Raw genomic sequence first — 17,184 nt, 5'->3', positions numbered from 1 at the left:
AATGATGGCTGCTTTAGTACTTCAGGTGGAATTCATCCTTTTCAACTTCAAAACTGGAAGCAGAAAGTTAGTCGAACAAAGAAAGCGGAATTCATACGCACAGCAGAAAAATTTAAAAATCAGTAAGTGTAAGTTTTATAATGGACAATTTAAAATTAGTTCAATTCCACTCCTCTCAATCCCACATTGTTAGAAAGTTCTAGTCATCAGCCAGTATGTAACAAGACACAACAGAACAAATGTAGGAAGTATAAAATGGACAAATGATAATAGGCTGCTTAATATAATTTTAAGTAAAGTAGTTTGAATTTTATCCATTTTACCACTTTTAATCAGTGTATTTCAAGGAAAACAAAACAGCTATTTGTTTAGATTTTTTTTTTAATCTAAAAAGATTTAGTACATTTGTATTTTATTGCTATATATTAGTACTAACATATTTTTGAGTGAAAAGTCTTTTGGGGCTTTAAAACATACATTATGAAAGTTTTATAAATGACATTATTTATCTTACTATTCTGTATATTTTACAAATGAGGATGTTAAAGATTATAGAGAATAAATATCTTCCCATAAGTTATATAATCAGGAAATGTTTAATTTTACAGGCCACCTCCAGCCACTCTGAAAGCCATAGTTGTTGTTCTAACCCGTGATTTCCTTCAGTAGCGCCTGTTTGAGTGTGTGGATATGATCTCACTAAGGAAAGTAGTAAATAGTTTTGGTGAAAAGGCTGTACTCTTGAGGGTTTTTTCTTTAATGGTCTTTTAATTGATCTTCATCCTTTGGTCTCTGCTCTTCTCAGATCCAATTTATACATCATGATGAGAGTAAGTTTACATTTATCTTAAAATTGTAGTGTATAGTATATGAATTTTTTCCTTAAACAATCGGCGATATTTATTGACTGCTCATTTTTGTCAGCAGCATCATGATGGTAAATATCATAAGCAAATGACTAAATGATTAGAACTCAGAGCACCTGCTCTGTACCCTACTGTTGAGACATTTATAAAAATACTATAAATTTATACCCTGTAAATTTACCAAAGAACTTGAGAAAGGAGGTCACTATGCATGATGGACTCTGGAGCAGAATTAATGGAAGTTCTCTTTAGAAGTTCTACCAATGAAAAAGTATACCGTTTTTGAATTTTGATAAGTTTTACCATGTTGTAGCTTTTGAAGACTGAATGCTCACTGCATGTATATAATACTTGTATCTTTTCTCTTCAACTTTATTGAAGTATAATTGACAGATAAAAATTGTGTATATTTGGGATATATAAAGTAATATTTTGATGTATGTATATTGAAAGATTGCCACCATTAAGCTAATTGACATATGCATCACCTCACCTACTTACCATGTGTGTGCATGTGTGTGTGATATGAATAAAATTCTACTCTCTTAGCCAAGCATTTTCATTATACTACATGTGAAATCTAAAAAAGTTAGACTTAAAAGGCAGGTGAGAATGTTGATTAGCAGGAAGGGTTAAGAGTGACAGGAATGGGGGAATGTTGGTAAGGGGTACAAGTCATGAGACAGATAAGTTCTCAAGACCTAAAGTACAGCATAGTGACAACAGTTAATAATAGTGTGTTTTATACCTGAACTTTGGTAATGTTTATCTTTTTAATATCCAGAATCTGAGAATATACTATTTGATTTATTTTTTTATTTCCAGAATGCATTACTCTAGATAGATTGTGGGTTCTGCTTTATATGGCATGATACCCACTAAATAGTTAAGGTCCATATATACAGCAACTCATTGTGTTTGCTTTATTGTACTGATTAGGCTTTAGAAAACTCTTTGAAATAGTGTTTCAATCCTCATTAAATACTGAGGATAAAACACAGTTTGTAATATCATTCTGTTTTATTTTGAGCGTAGATAATACATTCATATTGCTAAAAAAAAAATGGAAGGTCTCAGTTTCACCCTGATCTCAGGCACATAGTTTCTCTTGCCTCAAATAACCAATAGTATTGTAGTTTGTTTTGTATTCTTTCACAGATATTTTCTGTTTTAAGGAAATCAAACACAAAAGCAGTAGAATTACTTTAAAATGTTTTAGCCAAGCAAAAAAATTTTTGCAAAATATTTAAGCAAAGAGGTAGAAAATTGCTTTTAAATATTTAAGCAAAGAAAAAAAGGAAATGATAAAAGGAGAAATACAATTGTTGACTCAAATATGAGGACATATGAGAGTATATGAGGGGGATTTATTTACCTTTCTTGATTTAGGGCATGTCTGACATTTTCATATAAAAATTTTATTATAAAAAGAATGTCATCTTGAAGCTTTTCTGATCAGTATACAAAACATAGTACCAGTACATTATATTCCCTTATGGTATGATTTATTTAACCTTTTCCATAGTGATGGTGCATTTAAATTATATTCAGTCTTTTGTTTTAACAAACAATGCTGCGGTTAATTACAGTGTCCATATAAGTCCCCATTGTTTTGCACGTGTGTGAATGAATCTACAGGATAAATTCCTAGAAGACAATTATGGGTCAAAAGTGTATGAATTGCCAAAGGTGATCAGTATTGCTGAATTACCTTTTATAGGTAATTTACAATTTCAGTCACAATGTATGATAGTATTCCTTCTCTCACAGTTTCAACAGAATATATTGAGTATATTACATATAATTTTACTTAAATTTGTGATTTTTTTGTTTTTGTCAATCTGAAAGGTGTACAGTATATAGTTTGAATTTGCATTTCTTCTGTTATGAGTAAGATTACATTGCGCAGTTTTTCTCCATTAGCATATTTTGAATGTCTATAAAGGTTAATATTCCTAGCCCAGGAATAGCAACATATAAATTACTCTCATAGCATATTCTTTACACATGGCAAACATGTCTATTTGGTTATAATAATATCCCCACCCCACCCAGTGCCTAAATGGGCTTTCCAGTCCTTAACACAAGATATCAGTAGCCATCTTCAATCTGCTGCCGTTGGCAGTATATCTCTTGCCACCTTTCAAACCACACAAGCTTCTTCAATTAAGCTTGAGCTAAGATATAAACCCATGAGCCTGTAGGGTGTGAAACGCTTTCTCATCTGTTTCCTCTAGTATGCCTAATAAGTGTAAAATTTTTCTCTACCTAGTAAGGTGAAAAAGACTAGGAAGCTACCTTACATAGTTGTACCTCGCGTTCTGTGAAATTATATCTGTGGCCGGAGACACTCCACCACTCATTAAACCCAGGATTGGGGAGAAATATTCATATCAATTTTTGCTTGATCGTAGAAATAAAACAACTATTGAGAACATTAATTTTGTTGCCCAAACAACAAAAAGAATGTTGTTATTAGTATATTTTTTGTTTTATTTTACAGAAGGATCAAACTAACAATTAGAACTCGTTACTAGTAAATGGTCTGAATCCAACAAACCAACTATAAGATAAAAGATGCTTTGAATTAAATGTAGGCAACATTCCTTAAATATACTGTTTCTTTTCTTTGTAGATTGTTTGCCTCTTGAAGTTTTAGTATTAGTAATATCACTACTGAGACAGAAGGACTGCAAGTTCAGGCCCAGTTTGGGCAATTTAGCAACTTAACAATACCATCTCCAAAAATAAAAATGGAGTTGGGGTCTGGGGATGTAGGTTAGCCCAAAGGCCCTGGATTCAATCCCCAGTACCACAAGTAATAATATTAGTAACTTGCATTTCCCCAGTAGAAATATACACATTGTACAAAGGTCCCTCACATACAGTATCTCCTTTGATGTTAACTATGCTCTGCCAGGTAATTGTGAGCTGTTATTACTGTTAGTAATGGAGAAGGCCACTACAAGAGAGGTTAACATCTTTGCTAAGGTTACAAAGTAAATAATATGTTCTATTGAAAGCAGTCATCAGCAGTGACAGCCCTCTTCAGACCCTTGGAAGACTGAGTTGGAATGCATACCCAAAGGCTTGTATAGTTTCAAGAGAAGGACGTTACCACATTTTTCCTGTAACATTTCTTTAACATTTTATAATTTAATAGTTAAATTGTACTTGATTTTAGGTGAGTTTAACTCTTTCCTATTATTTTGACTATTGTTTTTGTTCATAGCCTCTTTAATCTAAATAATTATATTCTTTCTCTTTAAGTGAAGTAATAATCTGAAGTACTGATTCTTATGAGTTCCTTTCTATTATAAATAACTAAAAATACTTATACCATTTCTTTTCCTAAAGAGTTATTACGATGGAAAAAGATAAGCACAGTCATTTCTACAACCAAAAAAATGACTTCAGAATTGAGCATAGTATGCTGGAAGAATTGGAAAATAAATTGATTAACAGCAGGAAAATGGAAAGTAAGTTGATGTCTGAGTTATATAAAGTTATAGTTTTGCCCTGCCTTTGTCTTTGTGCATTGACTGTGTTACATTCTCTATCAGGATATTTTAGTTGATAATAAATTTGTCTTGGGACAAATTTGTGTTATTTTCTTCAGGTCATTGTTTAGTCTTTCTAACTGGATTGCCTTCTACTTGTTGCAATTTAGTGAGAAAGACAGAGAGAATTTGGGGTTCTTTGATTGACAAATCAGTAAATGCTATTAAAATTTCATAATAGAAAAGCAAACTGGTTCCTGGTTCTTAATAGAAAAGCAAACTGGTTCTGTCAGCCTGGTATTGTTGACTGAGCTCTGGCCTCTTAAACATCAGTAGACTCAGAATCTATACTCCGTAGCTACATGAAGTGATCACAACATGTAATTGCTTAAATCCAGGTTCCCTCTGCTGGCCTCTGAAACAGCAGAACTGTCCTCTGCATCTGATAGTATACTGAATGCTACTCCTTTAAGAATACTAGATTCTCCAGGCGTGGTGGTGCATTCCTGTAATCCCAGCACTCAGGAGGCTGACCTAGGAGGATCGCTGGGAGTTTGAGGCTAGCCTGGGATACATAAATGAGTTCAACGCCAGCCTGCACTACTACATAGTGAGACTCTGTCTCAAAAAAACAAAAACAAAAACAAAAAACCAAAAAGAATACTAGATTCTATATGTTGCAAAATCCTTGTAAGAAAAAAGCTCATTAACATTGCTTTATAACATGTTGTAACTTTGTAACATGTTGACTTATATGTAAAGATTAGATTGTTCCTGGTACTCTCATACTGGCAACCAAAAGAAATTCTTAATTTTTTTCTTTCAGAATATAAAATTACACTATTTTTGAAAAGTGATCTGTTGTCGTATAGTGATAAGCAGTATTCTCCCTCTTCTGTTGCAGTGATAACTGGGGCTAACTTAAGTACCACATTTATAATTCTCTGCTCTGATTTATAAACTACACCTTCCTGATCTAATATTTGTTACTGTCCCTCAGTTCTTTTGCACACAATTGGGAGGCTGGTTTTTCGTTTAAGAGGACTGTATTATCTAATATAAAGATACAGAAGCTTTCTTTTCAGTTCAGAATACCTGTTTCTTATATCAAATGTTGTGTCTCAGTTTTAGACTGAATTATATCTTGTTATGCTTTGTGGCTTGGCTATACCCTTCTCTTCTTACTTTTTCTTTTTCCAGAGAAGGGAAGTTTCAATTCTACATAAACACAAAATAAGACTGGTTTGCCCTGTATTGATACTGCTGTAGTTTATGAAGCTATGGCAAAAATAAAACAACAAAAAACATTTTATAATTATTTAACTTTTCTAGACAAGTTTGTTGCCCTGCAGATCCAGCAGTGAGCAAGGTTTCATTTGGGCATACCTCAGTGGTCGAGCTCTCGCCTTAACATGTATGAGGCCCTTGGGTTGGATCCCTAAGCATCACTAAAACAAAAATCTTTAAGGACTATTTGTAAAAAGTTGTAAAATTAAAAAAGATGAGGATGTATAAAGTACCCAATGGTAATAAAATAATACTGCTATTATATGAATATATATGAATGTGAATATTTTTAACAAACCTACTGATTGGAATAAGTATTAAGGTGAAGTTACTATGCCAGAAAAAAAAAATAAGAGAAGAATCTAGTCTATTTTGCTATTGAGAAAAACTATCTGAAAATGTCTGAAAACTTTATCTGTTTGTCAGGCTTTTAAGTTGGCCCTTTGGTTGAGGTTTGCTATTTGTGGAATAGATACCACCTAATGGCACATGAGAAATCTCAGGGCCATGTTGCTGACACCAATAGATATCACTCACTCCTATCTTAGAGGGTGTATTCAGATAAAATTAATTCTCCGTGGGAAGTTTGTCAGTATTCATAAAAGTAATACTGCTTAGACAGTCTTGATATTCCCACAATAAAGATAAAATAAAATTTTATTCCCATAAACTATCACAAATTAAAAAGAAATGATTTTAAAGAACAAAACATACTAAAAATAAGCTATGGTATTTAAAACCAAATCCAGTAAGTAACTAAATGCCCACAGAGAAAAGGAAAATTCCTTGCCACAAATTTATAGTGAGATTTAATCCATTGTGCTTTCCAAACTTGAAGAAATGAAAGATGCTTTATTTAAAGTAAGAATGTTTAATTGTTTTTGACATAACTAACCATTTTTTCTTTAATTGTTCCTGGCTATCTTTTACTAAGTGATTATGATCAATCTTACATAGAAAATTTTAATTATAATCATATTTGTCACACAGTTATTTTAAAGTATATACTTCTTCCCTATAGGAGCAAAAATCCAGCAACAGTTAGCCAAAATACATAACAATGTAAAGAAACTTCAGCATCAGTTAAAAGATGTGAAGCCTACACCTGATTGTAAGTAAATTTAAATGTTAGAGTCTTTCTTGTATATCAGTATTTTCTGTTGCTCAATAGGAGAATTTATACTTTTCTAGTATGAGACATGTCTGTTTTTCTACTTGACATCAATGGAGCTCTACTCTGTTGACTACTGATTAGTAAGGATATATTGGAGAACTGTAGTATCAGATGTTTATGTGGGTTTTTTTTTTGTTTTGTTTTTTGGTTTTTATCTTTAAAGTACTAACAAATCCTTTAAAACTATAAGGTAGACAGAACAGATATGGTCATTTTTAAGATGGAGACTGTAGTACATTTGATCTTAGCCAAAAGGCCGAGAAGCGATGAGACTGTAGTACAGAAAGTTTCAGATTTAGCTAACTAAGGAGGAAAAAAGACTGATGTCCTAGCTGAATGCTTTTCCTATTGTTTGATTTTTGAAATAATTACTTTTCAGACACATTTCAATTATATAAGGAAAGTTTCAGTTGTACGTATTGAGGCAAATGCTAATTTTTGGAGACAGACAAAACTGTATCTTTGCCTCCTTGCTTACACTAAATTTGTTCCTGAAAATTCAAAGGAATAAAGTACTCAAGCTGTATGGACTTACACAGATGTTGGCTCAAACCCTTGATCACTCACTTACTAATTTTGTCATTTTTAAGCAAATTATAGTAATGCCTTGGTTCATGAGTGCTTCTGTTTGCAAACAGTTTGATTCACAAACAAAAGCTTTCAGCAAAATTTTGCTTCCCTTTGCAAACCCAGCATTGGGTGACAAACACAACCACACCCATCTTCCCCAAAACTATAAACTGAAGTAAGTTTGTGAACCAAGGTACCACTATAGATCTTGATCTCTTGGCACTTTCACTTTAAAATGGAGATCGTAGGATTTATATAATAGGCCTGTCGGAAGGCCTAACATAGGAAGCACTAAAACTGTGAATGTGAATATTATACTCATTAAATTAAATGAAACCATAAAAATACTAGAAGAGAATATAGGGTAATATTTTTATAATAGCACTATGTTTTATAGGATGGATAAGATCAGAAAATACGACAAAAAAAAGTGAGCATATTTGGTTACTTAAAAATACTTAAACCTATAAGCAAAATTGAAAGACACATTAGAAAAAGGTTAACTATATTTATATATGTAATTAAAAATGTAAATATATGGCCTATAAGTCAGAGTAACGAACATAAATGACCTAATAGAAAAAGGAAAGATTGTAGGGGGCCAAAGTGTAACAAAAGAAATATAAAACACATATGAAAAATGCTCAGGCTTATTAATCATCACCAAAATAGTAACTTAAGGATGATAAATTTTTGTATCTTGTTTTGGGAATGTTTAAAAGTACATGGGAAGGGTCACTGTGGGGAAAATGTGAGAAGTGGTAGTTTCTAAAATGCAATGTGGTAGTATCTAGCATATGGTACAGTGGATATACATTTTATTTAACATTTCAAGTTTACCAGTTATTCTCTAAAAATGCTGCAATATGTATGAGGGATTTTTACTATAGCATTTTACATAGTTAAAGGTTCATCATTGGAGAAGGGATTAAATGAATTAGGATAGGTTTAAACAATGAAATAACATATGTAGCCATAGAAAAAGGAAATGCTATGAATATTTATATTTAACCACATTGTTAAATAAAAACTACAAGTCAAGAATAGTATATTTAGTACAAAATATTTTTTGTAAAAACATTAATTATAATATTTATTGAGAATGGATACATTAGAAAAAAATTTGTGATCATAAAAATTGCAATTATAAAAATTTACATTTAGCCTGGTTGGTGGTGCATGCCTAATATCCCAGTACCCTGGGAGACTGAGGCAGGAGGATGAAAGTTTGAGCCCAGCCTGGGCAAGTTGGCAATTTAACAAGATCTGCCTCAAAGTAAAGAGCATAAGGGCTGTAGCCCAGCACGAAGGTCCTGGATTCAACCCCTAGTACCACAAGGAAAAAAATATAATTTTGAGCACAGTTAACCTTAATTACTCAGGCTAAGAAATATTTTTAAATTAGAGGGACATTCCATGTATTTTTCTTAATTTTGAACTCAGCTATATTGACATATGACATAAAATAATTTTTTGGGTTTTTTTACAGTTGTTGAAAAGCTCAGAGAAATGATGGAAGAAATTGAAAATGCGATTAACACTTTTAAAGAAGAGCAAAGATTGATGTATGTTTCAAACTCATTTTAATATAAAATTAACATTTCTCAATAACTCACCACTAGGTTATTTTATACAAACATTTTATTATGCATTTGAGTCTTACATAAAAGCAATATAACACCCATTTTTGCCTTAGGGTTTATGTGGCTTTTTAATGTTTAAAGTAAATTTTCAGTCATATTTGGACACTATAAAATTCCAAATAAGAATTTTAAGATTATTTTGATCTCAGAGGGAACTTCTTAAGGCTTCAATTTATAAATATTAATAATGTCAACTGAAGAAGATAGAGTGAAAAATCAGGAATAATTAAATTTGAAAGAAATTGAAGGGTTAGTATGGATTGGCTGATATCTTTTTAAACTTTTTTTTAAATTACAGATACGATGAGCTTATTAAAGAAGAGAAAACAACAAATAATGAATTGAGTGCCATATCAAGAAAAATTGACACATGGGCTTTGGGTAATTCAGAAACAGAGAAAGCTTTCAGAGCAATCTCAAGCAAAGTTCCTGTAGACAAAATGACACCAAATACTCTTCCAGAAGCAGTGATAGATTTTGAAAAATTCCTTCAGCAAACAGGAGGGCGACAGGGGGGCTGGGATAATTATGACCACCAGAACTTTGTAAAGGTGAGAAACAAACATAAAGGGAAGCCTGCATTTATGAGAGAAGTTCTAGAGCACCTTCCAGGAAGAACGCAGGATGAAGTTCAACAGCATGAGAAGTGGTATCAAAAATTTCTGGCTCTAGAAGAACGAAAAAAAGAGGTAATAATAATTATAATAGCTGTTACTCCTCCGTTTTTGTTCTAGGCACTGTGATAAACTGTGAGAACCACTGATTTTGCAGCAACTCCGTGATGTGTGTGTATAGTTGTTTCTACTCCATCTTACAGAGTATGAAACTAAGACTTCAAGAAGTTAAATAATCTTATCCAGGAAATGGAATTGTAGTCGGATTTCCTCGAGGCCAGATACTTCTCCCCCAAGAAATTTCACGATAGGCTATAAACTGTGGGCAAAACCTTCTGTGGTCACTTTCTATAACTGTGGCTAACTTGAATGTACTCAGGCTTTAGGAAAAATTTATTTTACCAGCAAAAAACTCATTATTTTGATTAGAAAATCAAGAAGCAGTACAACACTTTGACTACAGAGTTTCTTTGATGAAGCTGGAGTTGTAGCTCAGAGGTAGAGCACTTGCCTTAGCAAGCATTGGCACAGAGTTCCATCCCCAGCACAACCCCCAGCCCCAAAAAAAGTTTCTCTGAAATTTTTGAGCTCAGCTTTATTGCTTAAAGATACAAACTTTTGGCCACCATGGAGAAGACATAATCCTTGTAGTAAATACCTGAAAAGTTTCATTTTCACAAAAATACTAGTGTGGCTCTTGTTAGGTTAGGATTTCTCCACCTTAGCACTATGGACATTTTGGACTGGACAGCTGTTTTGGTGGGTGTTCTATATGCTATAGAGTGGTGAATTGCGCCTCTGGCAGGTAGCCGCTAGATGTGTGTAGTACTCCTTCTGATTACCAGACTATCCCCAGACATTGCCAGAGTCTGAGTCTTTTGACTGTACTTACCTGTTCAACAGATGACATACCTAGAGCGCTAAGGAAGTACTAATTCCATGTTTAAAGTTTTAGAAAAAGTAGCTTGTTCGTTGTTGTCATTGTTTTCCATCATCTGAAATAAGCTGACTGTGGGGAGATCGATTTGGGGGGTTTTAAGAAATACTTGTGAAATATGAGTCATTTTTAAAGGCTCAAAGTAATAAGCTACTAAGAATTGAGTTTTTCTTCTGGGATACAAAAACATGGGTTTCTTTTTATTTGGCCCCCTAAATCAATCACCATCACCTGGAAACTTGTTAGAAGGTACCAGGCCCAAACCTCTAGACCTAATCAGAACTTGGGGGCTGCTTTACCAAGCCGTCAGGGTTACTTCTTCCACGCTTGCATTTGAGAACTCCCTCTCTAGAAAAGGGGACAGCATTACTTCTTGTAATAAAAGTAAGCCACACCAATTCCTAATTATTCTGTTCCCAACCATTCTTATTTCTTGATACTTGACAACTAATTGGATGTAAGACTGAGGTAGAAGGGGTATGGAAAAGGAGTTGCCAGTCTACTGAATTGGGACATACTAGAGAGGAAAGGTTAGAGAAAATAGCACAAATTCAGTTTTGAGTCCACTGAGGTTAAGATACTGAATTAGAAATTTACCATGTCTGTCTTTCACTTCCTTTAGAATATCCTCTATTTTGTGTGAATGAAGATACTTACCAAATAAGATACTTATCTGAGCTTGCCAAGTGCCTTTGACACGTTCTCTTTCTATACCACCTTCTTCCTTTCTGACTCCCAGCTTAATGAAAATCTTCCCAGATCAGATCCTGCCTTCTTTTTGCCACCCCCAAAAGTAGTCCCCCTTGGCCTTTCACTAACACTATGTTTATACCTTTTCAAATGATGTGCTGTGGAGTGCCTATGTTGTTATCTTACCTAGAAACAGTGCTGCTCAAACATGGTGTGACAAAACATGTTGTTTTGTAGACTGTTACTGGTCTACGATGAGATGAAGTAATTGCATGACCACTATCTAGTAAGCACATTGTTAGTTCTTTTGACTTTTTCAACAAGAAAACTTGTTGAAGAAAGCAGTGCACTGATTCATGTTTTGACATGCAAACCTGTTTTTTTTTTTTTTCCCCTCCGGTACCAGGAACTGAACTCACGACCTTGCGCTTGCCAGGCAGGCGCTTTGCCGCTGAGCTAAATCCCCAGCCCGAAATCCTGGTTTTTAGGGATTGGTGTTTTGAGTAGCCGTGCACTACAGGGCATTTTACATTATTTAATTACCTATGCATTCTATCACACTGCCGTGCATATATATAGTTTACTGAATGGATGAATGATATCCCATAAGTAAAAAAGAGGAAACAGTTTTTAATTTTGGGGAATGGTAATATATCCGCTGTGGCATAGAGAAGGTCACTTGAATTTTAAATAATTTTTACATATTATATACAGTTCTTGAGCTATTTCAAATACACTTGTGAAAAAGCATTTATGTGCAAGAAGTTCTCCAACTACTTTACAGAGAGCCAAACTGAGGACAAAGTAGGTTAGTGACTTATCAGTGGTCATACTTAGTAAATGGATTTGATCCTGAATAGTCTGGCTTCAGGGATTGTGCTCTTAACTACTCCATTTTTAATTCCTTTTCTGATACATGACCAGACAAAGATCAGTCAGAAAGTATTCTAAGCCTAGAAAGAGAATATGGATGGTTAAGTGAAATGATTGGAGGAAAGGGATGTTGCCCATAAAAACAAAGCAGGTAAAGAGAAGACTATTTCATAAGAACAGAAGTAGATAAAGGATTGTGTTTGTTCAAAATACAACTTAAAAACCTAAGGATCCACAATCCTATAATAGTTTTCCTTCTAGAAAAATGGAATTGAAGTTTGGATTATTTAAAAACTTTCTTTTGCTAACTTTTTAAAAAAATCATTTAGTCTATTCAGGATTGGAAAACTAAAAAGCAGCAAAAGAAGCAGGAAATTTTCAAGTTAAAAGAGAAGACAGACAACGTTCCTGTGCTTTTTCATAATAAACCAGAAGGTAATCAAAAGCAAAAAGAAGAAGAAAGAAAGAAACAGAAGTTGGCAGTTGAAGCTTGGAAAAAACAGAAACGTATAGAACTATCGATGAAATATGCTTCTAAGTTAAAAGAAGAAGAAGAGAAAGAGAAAAAGCAGCAGAAAGAACGCCAACGCCAGCTTAAACTAAAATTACTACTAGAAAGTTACACCCAGCAGAAGAAAGAACAGGAAGAATTTCTAAGGCTTGAAAAGGAGATAAGGGAAAAGGCAGAAAAGGCAGAGAAAAGGAAAACTGTTGCTGATGAAATTACCAGGTTTCAAGAAAGAGTGAGTAAATACACTTCCTAAATAAAGTTTAAATGCTACAAAAGAGGTATTTCCAGATTCAGGTCAGTAAAAGTAAACCAAAGGCATCCTATACATCAGACCTGTGCGTAATAGCATTACCATATCAAAATGAGTAAGCCACGCCCCCTAACTTCTAGTCAGCTATAGTCTAGTGAGAAAGATACATGCAAGTAGATTTCAGAAGAAAGAGGTAAATAGTATGGTGTTTGAGGTGTGGACCAGTACTTTAGAGGTGGATATACAGAGAGGAATGCTTAACACAGCTCTAGGTTAGAAGGTAATGAGTTGATTTTTGAAAGAGAAAAAGCAGAAGAAAAGATCTTTCCTAGTAGAGGCAACAACATGAATAACTGCTTAGAAGAGTGGAACAGCCTGGTTTGTGGGGGAAAGTATGCACTTTTAAATATTCTTAGAGCACCAAGGGAGAGAAGGGAACTAGTAACAGACAAGGCTAGAAAGGCTGCCACAGGCCAGGCCAAATGTCTTGTCTTCTCTGCTACATGTCATACCTGACAGAGTGGCTCACTTTATGCAGTACAGGAGTTGCTTATTTGTTCTCTGTTTATCTCCACACTGTAAAGGAAGTTCCACAAAGGCAGAGGTCTTGTGTTTTTCTGTTTGTTCTTGTCAGAAGCAATGTAGATACTTGTATACTTAAACAACTGGGTAGAAGGGTTATTGGTCATTCAAACAAATGTATGCAAGAAAAATATTAATAAAGACAATGGAAGTGAATCCAAATAGTATGAAGCGAGGCAAGGAAGGATATTTTAAGATGCAAAAGGAGGCAGGTAAGATATAACTGTTATGAATTATGTGCATCAAAATATGTATCAGCAACATTCATAAAGCAAAAGTAAGAGAGATATTAAGAAAAATAAATAAAATACACCAATGGTGGAAATTTTAGTTCATTTCTTTTATTGCATATATAAAAATACTCCAGAATAACAAAAGATTCCATGCCACCTCATCACACAAGAAGATAAGCAGGCTACATAATTAAAAGACTTAGAAAAAAGAAAACCAATAAAACAAAATATAAAATAACTTGAGAGATTTAAAGCTATACCTATCTGTATTGATAAATGAAAATGGACTTATCTATTAAAAGAATTACAGTTTTTTGTTTTATTTTGTTTGTTTTTTTCTGGTACCGGGAATCAAACTCACTACATTGTGCTTGCCAGGCAGGTGCTGTGCCGCTGAGCTAAATCCCTAGCCCCAAGAATTACAGTTCAATTAAACTTTACAGTGAAACATGTAATACCTAAAAGAAAGTGATACCTGAAAGGATGATGTGTTGGTTATATTTAGAGAATATGAAAGTCTTAGCCTTTGTTAGAAAAGGTTAATAGTGAAGGAATACTAATAGTTAATTTTATTTACAAACACTAAACATTGAAACAAATTTTAGTTTTATTTTCTTAATGTAATCTTTTGGTTTTTTTAGGATTTATATAAACTTGAATTGAAAGTTCTAGATAGACAGGCAAAAGAAGAAGAAAAGGCAGAAAAGCAAAGAAGATTGGCAAAATTAAAGGAAAAGGTACTTTGTACTGGGATTATTTTTGTCTTTTAAATTTATTTTTTAATTGATACAAAAACATAAAACTTTCACATATTAATCGGATACTATGTGATACTTCAATACATATAAAAAGTGTAATGTTTAAATCAGGTTAAACATACCTACTCCTCAAATGTTTATCATTTCTTTGTTATAAAAACATTAAAAAGTCTTTGTTACAGTTTTTTGAAATACACAGAACATAATTTTTATAGTTACCCAATATACAATAGTCACCAGAACTTCTTACTTCTAACTATAACGTAGCCCCTTCCCTTACTGCTGGGACACTTGCAGCATACAGGAGGAAGGTTTATTTTGGCTCATAGTATGCAGAGGTTTCAGCCCATAGCCTGCTAGCTGCATGGCAGGACAGCATGGCAGAGGCACATGGCTGAGACACGTGGCTGGGGAGAAGCAGAGGTAAACCTTTCTAGGCGACAGTGGCCCACCTCTTTAGACCAGACCCACCTCTGAACAGCAAGCCAGGTATAACTCCCCATAATCCAGTTACCTTTCAAAAGTCCTGCTCAAAGGCTTTGAGGGGGAAGCTACAAGGTATAAACCGTAATAGTAACCATTGATCAGCCTGTCTTCATGTGTCTCCTGCTTATCATAATTCCTTAATTTGTAAGAATACTGACATCAAATGTATTCTTTCATTTCTATATCTGTTTTAAATTTCATATTTATTTATATGTTGGAAAGCATACAGTATAATTTAAGTGATTATTGTTTGAATCTTACCATTTTACATTATAAGCACCCTTTTCTTTCACCCTGACTTCTCTCTCTCTCTCTCCCTATTCATCATTTCTTTCATTCTTTCTATATGAACCTACATTTTACATGTGTGGTAGTTGTGAGCATTGTTTCTCACTGGTAATACTCATAACTAAAAATGTTGTGACCATGGATTAAGCCTAGTATTTACTGGTGGTTATATATCCTAAATGTATTGTCTGGCTATTATACTTAGCTATATTAAATTTCTCTCGTAGCAGAAATAGAATAAAATAATAGAACTAGAAAAAAATAATCATTTATTAATAGGTTGATGTAGTCCAAATTTTATTTTAGCTATATGAGTACAATTACAAGTTTACTGAATAAATTGACAGTTTTATTAGTGTTTACCTGATACCAAATGTGCTTTTAAAAACTGCTTTCTAATTGCAGGTTGAAAATAATGTTAGTAGAGATCCCTCTAGGCTTTACAAACCTACCAAAGGTTGGGAAGAACGGACCAAAAGCATAGCACCAACAAGCTCTAGGCCACTTCTACACATCCCACACAGGTAAAAAGGAGTTAAAAGAGGGGTATTCACTTAACAGAAACTTCATAATTGCATGTTTATATTCCATGCAGCTTGTGTATTTTACAGTAACAGACTGAAAAAGCAAATAGATACATAAATATATGTATACATCCACACATTTTTAACAGTTAACATTTAATCAGATAGGTTTGAGTCTTGTAAAAAATTTTCCTACATATTTGTAATTGTTTTTCTTTTCTTCTCCTTAGGGCTATTCCAACCTGGAGACAAGGAATTTAGAGAAAAATATGAGATAATGGAATTGCTATTCATTTGATGGGAGTATTAGCATATTCAGTAATACCAGGAGAGTGTGACCACCCATATTCTTTTAAATTTCACTAGCCTAGTAGGATTGATTATTGTGCTGTATGTAAATTGAGAGGTAGTGTAAGTCTCATGCTACATTATCTTTAATGGTTCCTGTTTCTACTAAGAGGGCATTTAGGGTATATGTTGGCCTGTTATTGATATATAAAGGTTATTTATATAGGGGCTGGGGATTTAGCTCAGCGGCACAGCACCTGCCTGGCAAGCACAAGGTCATGAGTTTGATTCCCGGTACCAGAAGAAAACCAAAAAAAAAGGTTATTTCTATAAATTTATGTTACAAACATTATCTGTTTAAATACCCAAAGCATTTCAAAGGTACTTTGTTTTTGTCATACCATAGCAAAATAAATTGAAGCAGTCATAGACAGGCATTTTTTAAACCAAAATTTTTGTAACTTTTGTAACTTGGAAGTAGTTAGCTTGAATAACAAAAATATGTCTTTTGTTTTTAAGAGTTACAAAATAACTTAGTACTTTTTCTAAGTTTAACAAATTGGTAATTTGTCAATTATTACATTTTTGTGTAATATTTTGTATTTGAAGCATGCTTGTTTTAAATAGAGAATATTTATTTTAAAAATATATCTCATATATCCTGTTAATTTTATTATTGTTGTCATCTTTTTGGTTTCCTTCAGCTATTCTAAATGTCCTTTTAGGTCTTCTGCATTTCACGCATTTATAATACATTTGTGTCTTTCACACCTTACTGGGTAATGCAGTTTTCTTAACTGATTTTTGACAGCATTTCTTAACTAATTCTTGAGCATTTAAAGTATTTTAAAACTGGTAGAAAAACATATTTGATCAAAAGAATTTTTAAATTTCCGAACTTGTACATGAAAACACAATTCAGCTTGATTCAAAATTTCATTTTTATAAAAGTTTGGGTCTTAATTAGTTCTTATAGGAAGGGTACTATACACATAAAAATACAGGGATTTGTAATTTGTTATAGCTTTTATCTTATATCTTTAATTGTAATTTGATACATATAGTCTGAATGACTCAGAAATTCACTGAGGCCAAAATCTTTTCCAGTTT

At 33.3% G+C, this 17,184-nt stretch overlaps 1 protein-coding gene across 2 annotated transcripts; it reads left to right on the top strand.

The window, feature by feature from the left end:
* Ccdc112 (coiled-coil domain containing 112) lies at positions 1-16,048 on the top strand (the record flags this gene model as incomplete). Of its 2 annotated transcripts, XM_005415358.2 has the most annotated exon segments (9): positions 1-122; positions 4,224-4,345; positions 6,675-6,764; positions 8,887-8,962; positions 9,339-9,729; positions 12,484-12,897; positions 14,372-14,467; positions 15,668-15,786; positions 16,017-16,048. In XM_005415358.2, coding segments are annotated over 9 exon segments (1,461 nt in total), but the record flags the coding sequence as incomplete, so codon positions are not given.
* Between the last annotated feature and the right edge of the window lie 1,136 nt (positions 16,049-17,184).

This window comes from Chinchilla lanigera, unplaced genomic scaffold (genome assembly GCF_000276665.1).
Source record: "Chinchilla lanigera isolate Chin_1 unplaced genomic scaffold, ChiLan1.0 scaffold00007, whole genome shotgun sequence".
Taxonomy (NCBI): domain Eukaryota; kingdom Metazoa; phylum Chordata; class Mammalia; order Rodentia; family Chinchillidae; genus Chinchilla; species Chinchilla lanigera.
The sequence above is the reverse complement of the archived record's forward strand: the minus strand, read 5'-3'. Positions and strand labels throughout refer to the sequence as shown.